General features: G+C 46.2%; 1 protein-coding gene across 1 annotated transcript in view; it reads left to right on the top strand.

Annotated features, from left to right (window-relative positions):
- The first annotated feature begins 3,555 nt into the window (after positions 1–3,555).
- LOC137367118 (retinitis pigmentosa 1-like 1 protein) overlaps positions 3,556–16,503 on the top strand; it is a 37,257-nt gene continuing 24,309 nt past the window's right edge. Inside the window, exons 1-2 of the mRNA XM_068028555.1 lie at positions 3,556–4,185; positions 15,776–15,953. Of these exons, the coding sequence (XP_067884656.1) occupies positions 3,556–4,185; positions 15,776–15,953 (808 nt within the window). The remainder of the gene's footprint in view (positions 4,186–15,775; positions 15,954–16,503) is intronic.

Raw genomic sequence — 16,503 nt, 5'->3', positions numbered from 1 at the left:
TAGGATTATTTTCATTAGAAAGACGGAGGTTGAGGGGGCACCTGATTGAGGTGTACAAAATCATGAGAGGTATAGACAGGGTGGATAGCAAGAAGCTTTTTCCCAGAGTGGGGGATTCAATTACTAGGGGACACGAGTTCAAAGTGAAAGGGGAAAAGTTTAGGGGGATATGCGTGGAAAGTTCTTTACGCAGAGGGTGGTGGGTGCTTGGAACGCGTTGCCAGCGGAGGTGGTAGACGCGGGCACGATAGCGTCTTTTAAGATGTATCTAGACAGATACATGAATGGGCAGGAAGTAAAGAGATACAGACCCTTAGAAAATAGGCAACAGGTTTAGATAGAGGATCTGGATCGGCGTAGGCTTGGAGGACCGAAGGGCCTGTTCCTGTGCTGTAATTTTCTTTGTTCTTTGTATTTATGGGCACAGTGCTATCATTCAAATGTTTTTCTATAACATATGCAGATTAATGTGTGAAGCAATCATACTCTAAGATATCTATGACACTCAGCATAAACCAGTCATGAACAGAAAAACCTTTCTTTACATCCTCCTTCTGCCGTGATACATTCTATCAGTGCATTATTGCACAAGAAATCAATTTGATGTGGTTAGCATTTTTGTCTAATTTTCTTCTCCCTCCCCCATTGAGCCATACCACCATAAACACTGACTCCCGGTGGAGTACAGCACTGAGGGTGCTGGCCACATTCTGCTGCCTTTCCCAGGTGGTCCTTCCTAACATGTGACAGTAGATGATGAATGCCAGCAGGCCATTTCACTGTGGATAGGCAATGTCGATCCTGGATACCCAAATAGGGCTCTTCCCAGCATGGCCACTGAATGGAGACCGATGTGGAAATCCTTTCTGATTTCTTTCCCCCCTCCCCTAACATTGGAATAATTGTGGTGCACCTGCTACCACAGTGATATTAATTAACTCTGTCCAAACTAAGAATGGAATATAGGGCCTTTCTGATCTGTATGGCCAGCTCTAGGCTGGGTAGTGCATTTCCACTTGTGCTATTGAGGGGACTCCATAGATTATATTTTATTATATGTGAAATGCAGCTTATTTGTGAAGTTGGTTTTAAAGCATGTTGTTGGACTGGTGTTGGGAGCTCCACTCTACAAGTAGCATCCACTATTTCTACTTTATCAATTCTTGATTCTGACATTGAATGCCTAATATTGCAATGTATTAATTTCAATATTATGCATCAACATCCCTCATCGTAATGAGCACAGAAAGAAGCATCAATTGTCACTTAAAATAGGTACAGTATGTTCCCCAACTTTCAAGAACCTTGATGTTTAAATTTAACTTAAAACTCATCTATTATTGATTATATTACAGACAAGTTCTTGCCAATCATGACAGCAAAAACCTCAGCAAGAGTAATATTTTGTGCAGAGATTTTCTTCATGATGAACCTACCGATGCAGTACTGATAGCATTTCAGCAGCAAAACAAAGGGGAAATAAGAGTCATACTGGCATTGGGGTGGGGTGAGAGAGTGCAGAACTCTACATGCACATTCAGATGCATGCAAGGTGCACTATTTGCACCAGAATAAATAAAACTGAGAAACATACAACCTGTGGCGGGCAAGTGTTCTGAATCAGCAGAAATTGAAAATCGGCTTACTCTAATACCAGCCTTTTTTGTGTGGGCTTTGGAGGATTCCCTGGCTCCTGTTCCCTGCAGGTATATATTGAAATACTTAACAACACTCACTGTTCAGACTAGCAGATGGAGAAGACCTGCTGGATCACTGCTGGAGAATATTCTGCTTGTAAAATAAATATCACAGCGGAACCAACAACTCTCCTTATGTTAAGACATGTCTGCTAGAGGACCACTGGTGTCTGTGGCACGGTATCTAAAGTAAGCCATCAAATTCAGAAGTTGAGTGGATGGTGATGGGGAAAGCAACTGGCTTTACTGGTGACGTCGTCAAATAGCTACACAGCAGCAAGCCAATACTGTTTAGATATGCTAGTTGTAAAATAATTATCACAGTTGGAACCATTAACTGTCCTTATGCTAAGACATGGCTGAATTTTTTCACATTTAATTGAGCAGTTGTATTGTAGAGCTAATAATTTTCATTGGCAATATCTACCCTTTGATAAAATGTAAAAAATGAAGCACAGCTTCTTATTAGCCTGTTGGGGCTACCATTGTCAGACTCACTTATCTAATTATTTCAACTGAACTTATAGCGAAGAAGGGCAGTTGGGTTAGGAATACACAATATTAAAGAATAAATAACAGATGTTTTAAAAAATGAGAGTATATTTCACCTCCCAGAAAATTCAGCCCACAATGATCAGGGTTGTCCAACATATGGCCCGCGGGCCAGGATCCAGCCTATCAAAAGTTTCCATTCACTCGCGGATGTAAATTGTACCCGGCCTTTCCTCATCCTCACCAGGGGTCCGTGACTGGTAATTTCAGGGATGAGAAATTTCCTCTTGGCTTCTTCTTCCAGATGGGCTTTTAAAAAAATTTGCACTGTCCATTTCACAGCTGAATTGAAATTTCAAATGCTCATTAACATTCCTTTCCACATTCACAGCTGGCAGGTGCTGGGAGTGGGAACAGCAGTTTCCGAACTTTGGACAGTTTCAGTGTTTCCTGGCGGGTTCCGATTTTTTTTAAAAACCCGTCGGAAAACCACGAATCTGTTTGAAATTCGGAAAATGCAGTCCCTGTTCTCAGCAATGGTCAGAGAGAGAGAGGGACAGAGAGAGAGAGGAGGCAGAGAGAGAGAGAGAGAAGGGGGCAGAGAGAGAGAAAGGGGGGCAGAGAGAGGGAAGACAGAGAGAAAGAGCGGACACGGTGGGGGGGGGGGCGACACACAGAGAGGGGATGACACACAGAGGGGGCAGTGACACAGAAAGGAAGGAACAATACAGAGGGGGGATGATGGGGAGGGAACTCAGAGAGACAGAGAGGGGGAACACAGAGAAGGAGGACAGAGAGAGAGAGAGGAGGGAGATAGAGAGAGAGAGGAGGGAGAAACGCAATCTAGATCACTCCTGACAGATGGACATCTATCCAGAATACTCCGCATCGCTACAAGAAGTGTGCGGGCAGACATTGACTACTTGTGCAAGCAAAAAAATGCCAGGTATCTCACTAAATCAGTGTCTAACATAGTGACGAGTAAGTAAGTCTTCTCATTTAAAGATTCTTTACAAAAACACACATTTGTTATGTTTTGATTAATGGTAAGATAAATCTTTATTGCCTTTATCTTTCCAAAATTGTCTCACCGCCCTCTATGTAAGACAAGAATTCTAATATGGCCCCTCACATGAAAAGGTTATACAACCCTGGTCTAGGTTCATGTCTGAACAATGACCAATTGAGCAAATTACTGATGGACTACTGGTCCAAGCATGAGTCAACACTGTTTAAGAGAAGAGAAAAACAATTGGGGTAAAATCTACTAGTAAAACTGGGATTCACAGAAAGTGACTTCTTTTGAATTAAGATCTAAGAGATGTAACTCTGTGTTTCTGTTTTCAGGTCTATATAGCAGAGCAAGATGAACCAAGCTTCTCTGGGTTACTCTCCTGCTATCTATCCATTCAATTTTAAGAAGCCTCTGCCTTCGGCTACCAAGGTCACCAACCTGACTGAGGTAACTCCAGCTAAGAAAATAACCTTCTACAAGAGTGGTGACCCTCAGCTCACTGGAGTGAAAATGACCGTAAACAAACGGACCTTCAAGACCTTTGATGCCCTCCTGGATGATCTCACCCAGAAGGCTTCTCTTCCATTTGCTGTGCGGACAGTGACAACTCCTCATGGAGTTCACAACATCAACAGTTTGGAGCAGCTGGAAGATGGAGGCTCATATATCTGTTCCAATAAAAAGCATGTCAAGCCAATCAATATGAACATAGCTGGGAGAAAGCCAGCTACATGGCAGGACAATAACCCAATGAGTGCCAGCCGACATACCACACAGAGGGCAAGGCAGGAAGAGAGTCACATGCATCATACTCATATGGCACATAAAAAAATAATACTTATAAAAAATGGGAATGTTGACATTCATTACTCCATTGTTTTGCACAAGAGAAATACACACAGCTTCAGAAGTTTTCTCGATGAAATCTCTGAGCTCATGCAGTACAGTGTGAGAAAACTTTATACAGTGGATGGAAGAAATGTAAGTATTTACTTAGTTATTCCAAATGTTACAGTTTACAGTTGCAGTGTAAATGCTGAATATCACTATTCACTTAATAGAATTAAACAGAAATATGAGGAATGGGATGGAAGGTAGAAAATAGTTATGCTGACAAAGGTACTTGATACATTAGACAGCAACCCAGACTTTGGGAGCAAGGATCTCCATGCTTCCCAGTCCTGGATGCTGATCCTAGTTTTTCAAAGTAATGGATGAGTCGACTGCAACAGGGTTAACTGAATGTTACATAGCCAGAGCAGATATTGGTTTCTTTTGTTTTCTTTTGGAACCGCAGATCAATGTTCAGGACCAATGTGGATGTAAAATATCATAAGAATATAAGAAATATGAGCAGGAGTAGGTCATACAGATCCTGGAGCCTGCTCTGCCATTCAATAAGATCATGACTGAACTTCTGCATCAACTCCAGTTTCCAGCCCGATCCCCATTTCCCTTGATTCTTTTAGTGCCCAAAAATCTATCGATGGCAGTCTTGTAGATAGTTATCAAATGAGCATCCACAGCTCTCTGGGGTAGAGAATTCCAAAGATTCACAACTCTTTGAGTGAAGCAATTTTCCTCATCTCAGTCCTAAATGGCCGATCCCTCATCCTGAGACTATACTCCTTAGTTCCAGCCACTCCAGACAGGGGAAGCAGCCTCTCAGCATCTTCCCTGGAAAGCCCTTGAAGAATTGTACATGTTTCAATGTGATCACCTTTCATTCTTCTGAACTCCAGAGAATATAGGCCTATTCCACTTAATCGCTCCTTCTATCATCCCAGGAATCAATGTGGTCAAATTTTGCTGCACCCCTTCTAAGGCAGACTTCTTTTCGGGATGCTTTGGAGGCCTACCACCTTTATTGGTGTGTCCTTCACCACCAGCCACTTCCTGCACAGCATACGCATCATTGCAGCAGGAGATAGGTGCACACGTGTGTGTCCCCTGTGTGCACTGGAAGGCATTGAATTGGCGCTTTCCTGATATCACACAACCCAACCGGCTGATGTGATGTCAGAATTCCAGATTTGGGTATGTATTCATTCATCACTTCAAAGATCAGGTGTGAAGCTGCAAGTTGGGCCTGAACTCACATTCCTTAAAGGGCCAGGCACCCAAATTGCAGGTAAGGTCATTTTTCACAACTTTTTCTATTGAAAGGTGTCTGGCAGTACTCTGGAGTGTTTTGGAAGGTCTTTTGTGTTGAACCTCTGGATTTGTTGCAGAGTGTAGCTCCATCCTCACAAAGGTTGCAACAGGTATGGGGGCAGTATTTGCAGTGCCTCTGGGTCTGCAGGACAACAGGGAGATGGAGCAAAGGCTGCGGAGAGGGCAAGCTCTGCACAACACCCTCTGTCAATTTGGAGCCAGACTCTTCCATTCTCCTTGACAGTGATAGGAGGCTGTCTGGAAGGCCAACCAATGTACCCAGTATCTTGGTGTGCATGCTCATCAGCGTTCAATGCATGCCACCCCGTCAAGGTCCTCAACTGAGTCCTCTGCAGCAGAACCTGTCGGCAACCTCAATCCCCCAACTCCCATCCCACCCATCCAGCCGAGCTAGCAAATGAACCATCCTTTACCCCTGACCTTGCTGCAGGTCACCTGCGCCCGATGACTCACCAAGTACTGATGCCAACTCTATACCAGCTTTCAGATTACATGCAGTAGCACGAACTGAGCCGGTGGATGCAAGTGTCAGATCAAGTTACGGGGCCGCATCATCAGTGATGTGCTGTTGTTTTTTCTCTTCCTCCTTGGACTGCTGAAGCTGGGCAGGCAGCAGATAATGGGTGTCTGAAAGCAGGAAATCAGAAGGGGAAGCATGGTGTGAGGCAACTGAGGGGTGGTGTGGTATAAAGCAAGAGGTCCATGATCGCACTATCAGCATCTTGCTCATCATGTCAAAGAGCAGGATGAGGGTGTACTAAGAGTTGAGAAGGAGCATAAGTCAGGAACATACCATCATTCTCAATGTTCTCAGTGATGTAGGATGCCAGGGGCCTTACTGCAGCTGGCACTATAGAACTCAGGAGCTGCAGGCCTCCTTCTCCCCCACTGGTTCTGCTCTGCTCCCTTCTGCTGTGTCCCACCTTGTCCTGGAAGAGAGAGGGCAGAATGTCAGTAGTTGTCTCGTGCTGCGTTTGAGAGATGTGTCTGCCATAGCTGAAAAGATGGAGATATGTGGAGGCAGTGAGAGCTGGATGTGAGGCTGACAGCATTGGTAGGTGTGTAAGGGTGAGTTGGAGTATCTGGGTGTTAAGCATAAGTGCCAGGGAGTGCTGCTGAGTGAGAAATGGGGTGTATTGATCAGTGTGAGAGGTTGGTGTTGTGATGGGTAGGAGATTTCATGTGAAGATGCGTTCACTGATGTTAACCACAGTGAGGTCATTAGACCTCTTGTGGCACTGCTACCAGGTCCTCAGGTCCATACTCCAGGAATTGACCTCCTTGGCCACCTACTCCTATGCCCTTTTGAGGTTGATGCATGTAAGCCTCCTGCCCACTTCCACCAATAATGCCTCTAGTGTTGCATCCATCACCCTTTCTGTGCCCTGGTGTTCAATTTTCTATGTTTTAAGTTGCAGCAATTTTCTTCAGTGCAGCTTCTCTTTAAGGGAAGAGCCTTGAAGAAGAGCAGGCTGGCTGCACCACGTAGTTGTGAATAATGCCACTTGACTCCCCTGCTGCGTGCTGAAGAGGTCGGCAGCATTAAGAGGAAGGAAGCAACACGGGACCCACTCGCCCAGACACTAGAAGCATGCAGATGAGCTGGGCACATCAAGGCTGGGATTTTATGGGCAATCAAGGCTGGGATTTTATGGGCCCCCCCCCCCGCCCCCCGAGGCAGAATTGGAGGCGGGGGCATGGAGTATTACAATGAATGGCAGGGGTGCGGTGGGTGGAGGGCCTGTCACCTCCTCGTTGCCAAGGTCTTCCCAGGGGCGGGATAGGCCAAATATGGTCTTCCTGCCCAGAGGCCAATTAAGACCCTTAAGTGGCCTATTAATGGCCAATTTGGTCCCACCAACGCTGGGATCTTTCCAGAGGCGGGGTGCCTCCACCGTGTGGGGAGGACGCCTTGCAACATGAGGCACCCTCTCTATGGGCTTGGTGGAGGGTCCCTCTTCCGTGTGCAATTTGTGGCCCAGGGAGGATCCCCACCAGGAACAACTATACCCCCAGGACACCCCTCCCACTGGACCTCACGACATTGCTCCCTCACCCCTATCCCCCTCGCTAGGGCCTTCCGGGCTGGTCCTGGCGACCCCACCTCACCTACCTCAGGACTGGGGTTCCAAAGCTGGACCTGTGTCGAAGGCATCTGCAGTACCAGCAATGGCCACCACTACCGATAGCACTGCCAATACTGCTGAGTTGCCGATCCTCTGATTGGCCGGCAGCTCATGAAGGTGGGATCACTGTCTTTAAAGGAACGAGGATCCCGACTCATGAATCTTTAATTGATAAATGCCAGAGAGCTGTTCCGGGGAGGCTGCGAAAATGCAGAGGCAGGGCTCCCCCCGCCTTTTCAGCCTGGTGCCGGGATGCCCTGCCTCCTACACAAAATCCAGCCCCAAGTTTGAGTGTTGCCAACCTTGATCTGAACGGGTGCGGGCAGGTTGCAAATCGCAAACCTCACACACAAAAAATGGGGCAAACCAATTTTTAGCCCCTTTATTGTTATACTCCAAGCCCCTTGCAATAAATTATATCATACCATTTGCCTTCCTAATGGCTTGCTGTACCTGCATATTCTGTGATACATGTATGAGAACACCCAAATCCCTCTGTTTACTAACATTTACTAGTCGCTAAGCATTTAAAAAATATTCTACTTTGCCTTGCAACACGAGGCGCCCTCCCTGCAGGCTTGGGGGGAGTGCGGGGGTGGGGGCAGGGGCCCTCCTCCATTGCCAATTTGTTGCCCATGGAGGACCCCCACTGGGAACATCTTTTTTTCCCAGGATCCCCCTCCCCCCGGACTTCACGACCACCCACAACCCCACCCCCTCTTGCTGGGGCCTTCCGGACTGGCCCGGGCGACCCACCTCACCTACATCTTGTCCAGGGTTGCAGCACTGGGCCTGGGTCCAAGGCCTCTGCAATACCAGCAGTGGCCACCGCTTTCACATTTCTCCACATTATACTCCGACTGCCTCCACGCATAATTATTTCACCTGTCTATATCCCTTTGCAAACTCTTTATGTCCTCATCGCAACTTACTTTCCGACCAAGCTTGTATCATCAGCAAACTTGGATATGTTACACTTAAACCTCTCATCCATGACATTGGCATAGATTATAAATAGCTGAGGCAGAAACGCTGATCCTTGCAACACTCCACTAGTTACACCCTGCCATTCTGAAAATGACCATTTATTCCTAATCCCTGTTTTTAGTCTATTAACCAATCCTCAATCCATGTTAATACAATACCCCCAATTGATGAGCCCTAATCTGGCGTTAAAAACCTCATTTTTGGCACCTTATCAAATGTCTTCTGAAAATCCAAATATGCTACATCCACTGGTTCCTCCTTACTACCCTGCTAGTTGCACCCTCAAAAAACTTAATAGACAATGAGAGGAGCTCACTGGTAAAAAAAAATTATACTGCTGGGGAAGCTAGCGAAAACCATACTATAATTTTTAAAAGCAACCAACAAAGGTTTGGATCGGGTGAAAAATGTCCATCCTTGATTTTTGATAAAGCTTATCTGATTATTTCAGTTGAGTATGTTTCACACAAAATGTATTTTTCCATGAAGTCCCTGAAGTGTGATGAAGTTATGGGGATCCAACAAATTTCGTAGAAGTTTCCTAAAATGTATGCAAAAGAGTTCTATAAAATTAATCAGGTTCCCTGACTGTGGAACTTTAGGCACACTGGAAAAAAATACAGCCCTATCTATCCAGAAGCTAGATGGATATTATCTTCAGTCTTCCATCCAACACTTTAACCTAATGTAAAAAATAGTTTTTAACTTGCACAGAATTAGAGGACACAATGCTAAATTAATAAGCATCCATCAGAACCAGTTACTCGGCAGATTATGGAGTGACAAATTGCTATTTTAGTGCACTTAGCTATATATTGGCCTTGTATCTTTCTCTGCTTCAAATATTTATCTAATCATTTAAAAGATTCAATTGTCTTTGCTCAACCATTCCCTTTAGAAAAGCATTCTAAGCTCCAACAACTTTCTGTGTAAAGGAATGTCTTCCAATCTCTCGTCTCATTCTTTTTGTGACAACTTTAAATTGATGACCCCTCATCACTGCCTCTCCAAACAGAGGAAATAATCTTACCACCTTCACTCTATTAAAAATGTGCAGGGCACAATTTCAAAATTTGCTGATGACACAAAACTTGGAAGTATTGTAAACTGTAAGGAGGATAGTGATAGAGTTCAAGAGAACATAGACAGGCTGGTGGAATAGGCGGACACGTGGCAGATGAAATCTAATGCAGAGAAGTGTGAAGTGATATATTTTGGGAGAAAGAACGAGGACAGGCAATATAAAATTAAGTGTAGAATTCTAAAGGCAGTGTAGAAGTAACGGGACCTGGGCGTATATGTGCACAAATCATTAAAGGTGGCAAGGCAGCTTGAGGAAGTGGTTAATAATGCATATGAGATCCCGGGCTTTAGAAATAGAGGCATAAAATACAAAAGCAAGGGGGTTATGGTGAACCTCGATAAAACACTGGTTCAGCCTCAGTTGGAGTATTCTGTCCAATTCTGGGCACCACACTTTAGGCAGGATGTGAAGGCATTAGCGAGGGTATGGAAAAGATTTACGAGAATTGGTCCACGGAAGAGGGACTTCAGTTGTGAGAGTGGACTGGAGAAGCTGGAGCTATTCTTCTTAGAGAACGCTAAGAGGAGATTTGCTGGAGGTGTTCAAAATCATGAGGGTTCTGAACAGAGTAGATAGGGAGAAACTATTACCATTGTTGGAAGGGTCGCGAACCAGAGGACACCAAATTAAGGTAAATGACAAAAAAAAAGGAAAAACACTTTTACACAGCGAGTGGTTCAGATCTGGAGTGCACTGCCTGAGAGTATGGTGGAGACAAACTCAATGGTGGCTTTCAAAAGGGAATTGGATAATTATCTGAAGAGAAAAGATTTGCTGGACTACGGGGAAAAGGCAGGGGAGTGGGACTAGCTGAGTTGCTATCACAGAGAGCCAGCATGTGTATGATGGGCCGAATGGCCTCCTTCTCTGCTGTAACCATTCTATGATTCTGTAAAGCCCTTCCCAATTTTAAAAACTTCTATTAGAGTTCCTCATAGCCATCCTTGCTCCAGAGGATAAAATACACCCAGTATCACAGGTTTCTCTGCATAAATATAACTTTCCTTCCATGCAATTGTCCTGCTGAATCAATTCCAAATGCCTTCTATGTCTTTTGAGCCTTTCCAAAGGTTTTTTAAGAATTATTGTTAACCTTTTTAATTGTTCCGATTCTTTAAACTTCACTTACATTTAATTTTCTCCTTTCATCACATGTGCTTCCGATATGGGCCCAAATCTGCACCTGGAACTTTGCATATTGATAATTTGTGGCTAGTGTCACACAGTAGAGTTATACATTCAGTGAATTCAATGGCTATTTGTGTGTTTGTGTTGAAAGTACTGGAGTGAAATGTTATGATTGCACTGTTGTGTTCCACGTAATGATTGGTTGACCTTGTGTTGGTGTGAGAACTATTCTGAACAATGTGTGGCACTTCTAGTTTTGTTTTTATATAATTACATATATTGAATAATCATATCAAAAAGTAATACATAGCATTCAAATCATGGTCCGAGTCATTGCATAAATCCAGAATAGCTGAATGATGCTGTACAGTGTGTGGGTTCACATCCTCAATCCAGTGACTTCCCACTTCCAGCTACACTGCATGAGTAGACAATCTGCCTTAGGGGAAAGGCTAGGAAAGTTCAGAATGGGCCCTGAAGTTCAGTGGGCCAGGGAAGGCAGAAATGTGACACTATTCTGCTAGTGGCCTGATCTGCTAGATTTTGCCCACATAACTCTTGCTGGAAATTGCACCCGAGAGGGAAAGGTGCTCCTTCTACCCGTTATGTTCAAGGGTACACCTGTGTAGGGGCCCCAACAACCCCACTGCCTTGTGGGCGTCTCGGGAGAGACCAAGGCTAAGGGAGTAAACCCTAACAGAAAATCGGGAGCGGAACCCCGTAGGCGGTCATGTGTCACCTTTGGCATGTTTCCGGCAGTTCCTGCAGCCATACTGGTGCCAAACGTCGTGTCCTGCACTCCTTTGGACCCCACCAGAAAGGCCGAGAGGGGGGTTTTGACGACTGGGCAACTCTCAACCTCCATAAATTTGCCCAGGCATGCGCCATGGAGAGGTCACTCCATAGTTGCCTCACAGCGACTAAAACAACACGGAAGGCAGCAGTTACGGGTTATAAGTCCAGATAAATTGGCGTAGAAACTGGGCGCCACGGGTTGCCTTTGTCGGTGGGAGAGGTCATTGCACCTCACTGGACAGCTACCGCCCGCCTCAAACCGGGCAGCCCCCGGTCAATAAGGTTCTGTCCCGCCACAGTCTGCCTGCTTCAATGGGTGCTTGGAGCTCAGGGTCATTGCCCGAAAGGTGGACTGATACACCGCACCAAACAACATGAAAAAAGGAAAGAAGGTACCAGCCCTTCGCTTTGCAAGCTGGAACGTCAGAACTATGTGTCCTGGCCTGTCGGAAGACCTTACACAAATCAACGATTCTCGGAAGACCGCCATCATTAACAACGAGCTCAGTAGATTCAATGTGGACATTGCAGCACTTCAGGAGACTCGCCTCCCCGCGAGTGGCTCTCTAGCAGAGCAAGACTACACCTTCTTCTGGCAGGGCAGGGATCCTGAAGAACCAAGACAGCATGGAGTGGGCTTCGCCATCAGAAACTCCTTGCTCAGCATGATAGAGCCTCCCTCAAATGGCTCGGAACGCATACTGTCCATCCGACTGCTCACCACCTCTGGTCCAGTACACCTACTCAGCATCTATGCTCCAACACTCTGCTCCGCACCTGAAGCTAAAGACCAGTTCTATGAACAACTCCATAACATCATTAGCAGCATCCCCAACACCGAACACCTATTCCTGCTGGGGGACTTTAATGCCAGGGTTGGGGCCGACCATGACTCATGGCCCTCCTGCCTTGGGCGCTATGGCGTTGGAAGGATGAATGAGAACGGGCAGAGACTGCTTGAGTTGTGTACCTATCATAACCTCTGCATCACCAACTCGTTCTTTCACACTAAACCCTGTCACCAGGTTTCATGGAGGCACCCAAGATCACGTCGTTGGCACCAGCTAGACCTCATTGTCACAAGGCGAGCCGCCTTAAACAGTGTTCAAATCACACGCAGCTTCCACAGTGCGGACTGCGACACCGACCACTCCCTGGTGTGCAGCAAGGTTAGACTCAGACCAAAGAAGTTGCATCATTCCAAGCAGAAGGGCCACCCGCGCATCAACACGAGCAGAATTTCTCACCCACAGCTGTTACAAAAATTTCTAAATTCACTTGTAACAGCCCTTCAAAACACTCCCACAGGGGATGCTGAGACCAAGTGGGCCCACATCAGAGACGCCATCTATGAGTCAGCTTTGACCACCTACGGCAAAAGTGCGAAGAGAAATGCAGACTGGTTTCAATCTCATAATGAAGAGCTGGAACCTGTCATAGCCGCTAAGCGCATTGCACTTTTGAACTACAAGAAAGCCCCCAGCGATTTAACATCCGCAGCACTTAAAGCAGCCAGAAGTACTGCACAAAGAACAGCTAGGCGTTGCGCAAACGACTACTGGCAACACCTATGCAGTCATATTCAGCTGGCCTCAGACACCGGAAACATCAGAGGAATGTATGATGGCATGAAGAGAGCTCTTGGGCCAACTATCAAGAAGATCGCCCCCCTCAAATCTAAATCGGGGGACATAATCACTGACCAACGCAAACAGATGGACCGCTGGGTTGAGCACTACCTAGAACTGTACTCCAGGGAGAATGCTGTCACTGAGACTGCCCTCAATGCAGCCCAGCCTCTACCAGTCATGGATGAGCTGGACATACAGCCAACCAAATCGGAACTCAGTGATGCCATTGATTCCCTAGCCAGCGGAAAAGCCCCTGGGAAGGACAGCATTACCCCTGAAATAATCAAGAGTGCCAAGCCTGCTATACTCTCAGCACTACATGAACTGCTATGCCTGTGCTGGGACGAGGGAGCAGTACCCCAGGACATGCGCGATGCCAACATCATCACCCTCTATAAAAACAAAGGTGACCGCGGTGACTGCAACAACTACCGTGGAATCTCCCTGCTCAGCATAGTGGGGAAAGTCTTTGCTCGAGTCGCTCTGAACAGGCTCCAGAAGCTGGCCGAGCGCGTCTACCCTGAGGCACAGTGTGGCTTTCGTGCAGAGAGATCGACTATTGACATGCTGTTCTCCCTTCGTCAGATACAGGAGAAATGCCGTGAACAGCAGATGCCCCTCTACATTGCTTTCATTGATCTCACCAAAGCCTTTGACCTCGTCAGCAGACGTGGTCTCTTCAGACTACTAGAAAAGATCGGATGTCCACCAAAGCTACTAAGTATCATCACCTCATTCCATGACAATATGAAAGGCACAATTCAACATGGTGGCTCCTCATCAGAGCCCTTTCCTATCCTGAGTGGTGTGAAACAGGGCTGTGTTCTCGCACCCACACTTTTTGGGATTTTCTTCTCCCTGCTGCTTTCACATGCGTTCAAATCCTCTGAAGAAGGAATTTTCCTCCACACAAGATCAGGGGGCAGGTTGTTCAACCTTGCCCGTCTAAGAGCGAAGTCCAAAGTACGGAAAGTCCTCATCAGAGAACTCCTCTTTGCTGACGATGCTGCTTTAACATCTCACACTGAAGAATGCCTGCAGAGTCTCATCGACAGGTTTGCGTCTGCCTGCAATGAATTTGGCCTAACCATCAGCCTCAAGAAAACGAACATCATGGGGCAGGATGTCAGAAATGCTCCATCCATCAATATTGGCGACCACGCTCTGGAAGTGGTTCAAGAGTTCACCTACCTAGGCTCAACTATCACCAGTAACCTGTCTCTAGATGCAGAAATCAACAAGCGCATGGGTAAGGCTTCCACTGCTATGTCCAGACTGGCCAAGAGAGTGTGGGAAAATGGCGCACTGACACGGAACACAAAAGTCCGAGTGTATCAGGCCTGTGTCCTCAGTACCTTGCTCTACGGCAGCGAGGCCTGGACAACGTATGCCAGCCAAGAGCGACGTCTCAATTCATTTCATCTTCGCTGCCTTCGGAGAATACTTGGCATCAGGTGGCAGGACTATATCTCCAACACAGAAGTCCTTGAAGCGGCCAACACCCCCAGCTTATACACACTACTGAGTCAGCGGCGCTTGAGATGGCTTGGCCATGTGAGCCGCATGGAAGATGGCAGGATCCCCAAAGACACATTGTACAGCGAGCTCGCCACTGGTATCAGACCCACCGGCCGTCCATGTCTCCGTTATAAAGACGTCTGCAAACGCGACATGAAATCGTGTGACATTGATCACAAGTCGTGGGAGTCAGTTGCCAGCATTCGCCAGAGCTGGCGGGCAGCCATAAAGACAGGGCTAAATTGTGGCGAGTCGAAGAGACTTAGTAGTTGGCAGGAAAAAAGACAGAGGCGCAAGGGGAGAGCCAACTGTGCAACAGCCCCAACAAACAAATTTCTCTGCAGCACCTGTGGAAGAGCCTGTCACTCCAGAATTGGCCTTTATAGCCACTCCAGGCGCTGCTTCACAAACCACTGACCACCTCCAGGCGCGTATCCATTGTCTCTCGAGATAAGGAGGCCCAAAAGAAGAAAAGAATGTCTGATTGGCCCAGGGAAAGGAAGGACCCATTGCTGCAGCAAAACAAGGTAACTAGTCCCAGAGGGATCAATCACATTTCTAAGCATTTCCTTATAAATAAATATTTTAGTCCCTTTTCTTCAGTGTTTGGAAGCTTCCTAGCAGAGCAGCAGGGTGTCACTCTGATTTCCACCACTTTAATGAAGTGGGGATCTCTGTCGCACCCCTCCACAAGGATGGAGCACTCATTCTGCATATTTAAATTACTTCATCCCTGGGATTTTGGATAGGATAAACTAGTGGTAATGATAGTAGTAGTAATGACAGGTTAAACTAGTGGGCGGAAGTCCTGCCTCTCTGCACTTCTGGCCCTTGAAAGGCTCCATGGAATTTTAGGCTGATGCTGTGTCCATCAAGTTTCTTTCTGTGTCTCTTGGCTTCTGGCCAACAGCAGTTTTGGCTGTGGCCTGGAGTAGGCTGCTAGTACCGGAGGTTCTGTGGCTTAGGATGGTGGCGGTGGGGTGCGGAGGAGAATTGGATGGAAGATGGCACTTCATTCATTAAAAGGTAACTTATCGTCAAAGAAAAAAAAACTGTACCAAAATGTCAACCATTTTCAAGAGACAATTATTTCCCAATCTGAAAACAATAATGCTCGTATTTTACAGATTGACACCCTGCAGGCTCTTTTTCATTGCCCTAGTGTTCTAGTGTGTGCTGGACATGAAGCATTCAAACCAATTGTAAATGAGAAGTTCAGAAGAAGACTTTCTGAAAAGTTGCCAGACCTGTCAAGGCGATCTCGTGCCAACGTTAATAACGTATCAGTTGATATGAAGAAAAACGGTTAGTGATTTTCTTTCATTTCATTTTATAAAAACGTAAAAATGGAATGCAACTGTGAACAAAAGCAAAGTTTACATTCAAAGAGTAACATCTAGCCGACATGGCTTTAATTCTGAAGTAGTGGAATCGATAGCCCCGATTGTCCAAGTCTAGCAAAATCAGGGATACGCTTGCCCTTTGGCTGAGCATACTGAATTTTGAAATTCCTTTCATTTCATTGCAAGTGGAAAATGTGCTCAGGGAGTCTAGCTTAATAGCCGGTTTGCTAAAGTTGCAAAATTACGTGCGCTGGCAATTCTTAAAGGACTGCTGTCATCTTTAGTAGTAAGTTGTCTATAATTTTTTTATTCATTCATGGGATGTGGGCATCGCTGGCTAGACCAGCATTTATTGCCCATCCCTAATTGCCCTTGAGAAGGTGGTGGTGAGCTGCCTTCTTGAACCGCTGCAGTGCTTGGGGTGTAGGTACATCCACAGTGTTGTTAGGAAGCGAGTTCCAAGATTTTGGCCCAGCGGCTGCTGGAGACTGAAGGAAGCAGCAGAGTTTGTA

This window comes from Heterodontus francisci, chromosome 3 (assembly GCF_036365525.1).
Source record: "Heterodontus francisci isolate sHetFra1 chromosome 3, sHetFra1.hap1, whole genome shotgun sequence".
NCBI classification, from domain to species: domain Eukaryota; kingdom Metazoa; phylum Chordata; class Chondrichthyes; order Heterodontiformes; family Heterodontidae; genus Heterodontus; species Heterodontus francisci.
This window is presented reverse-complemented; position numbering and strand designations above follow the sequence as displayed.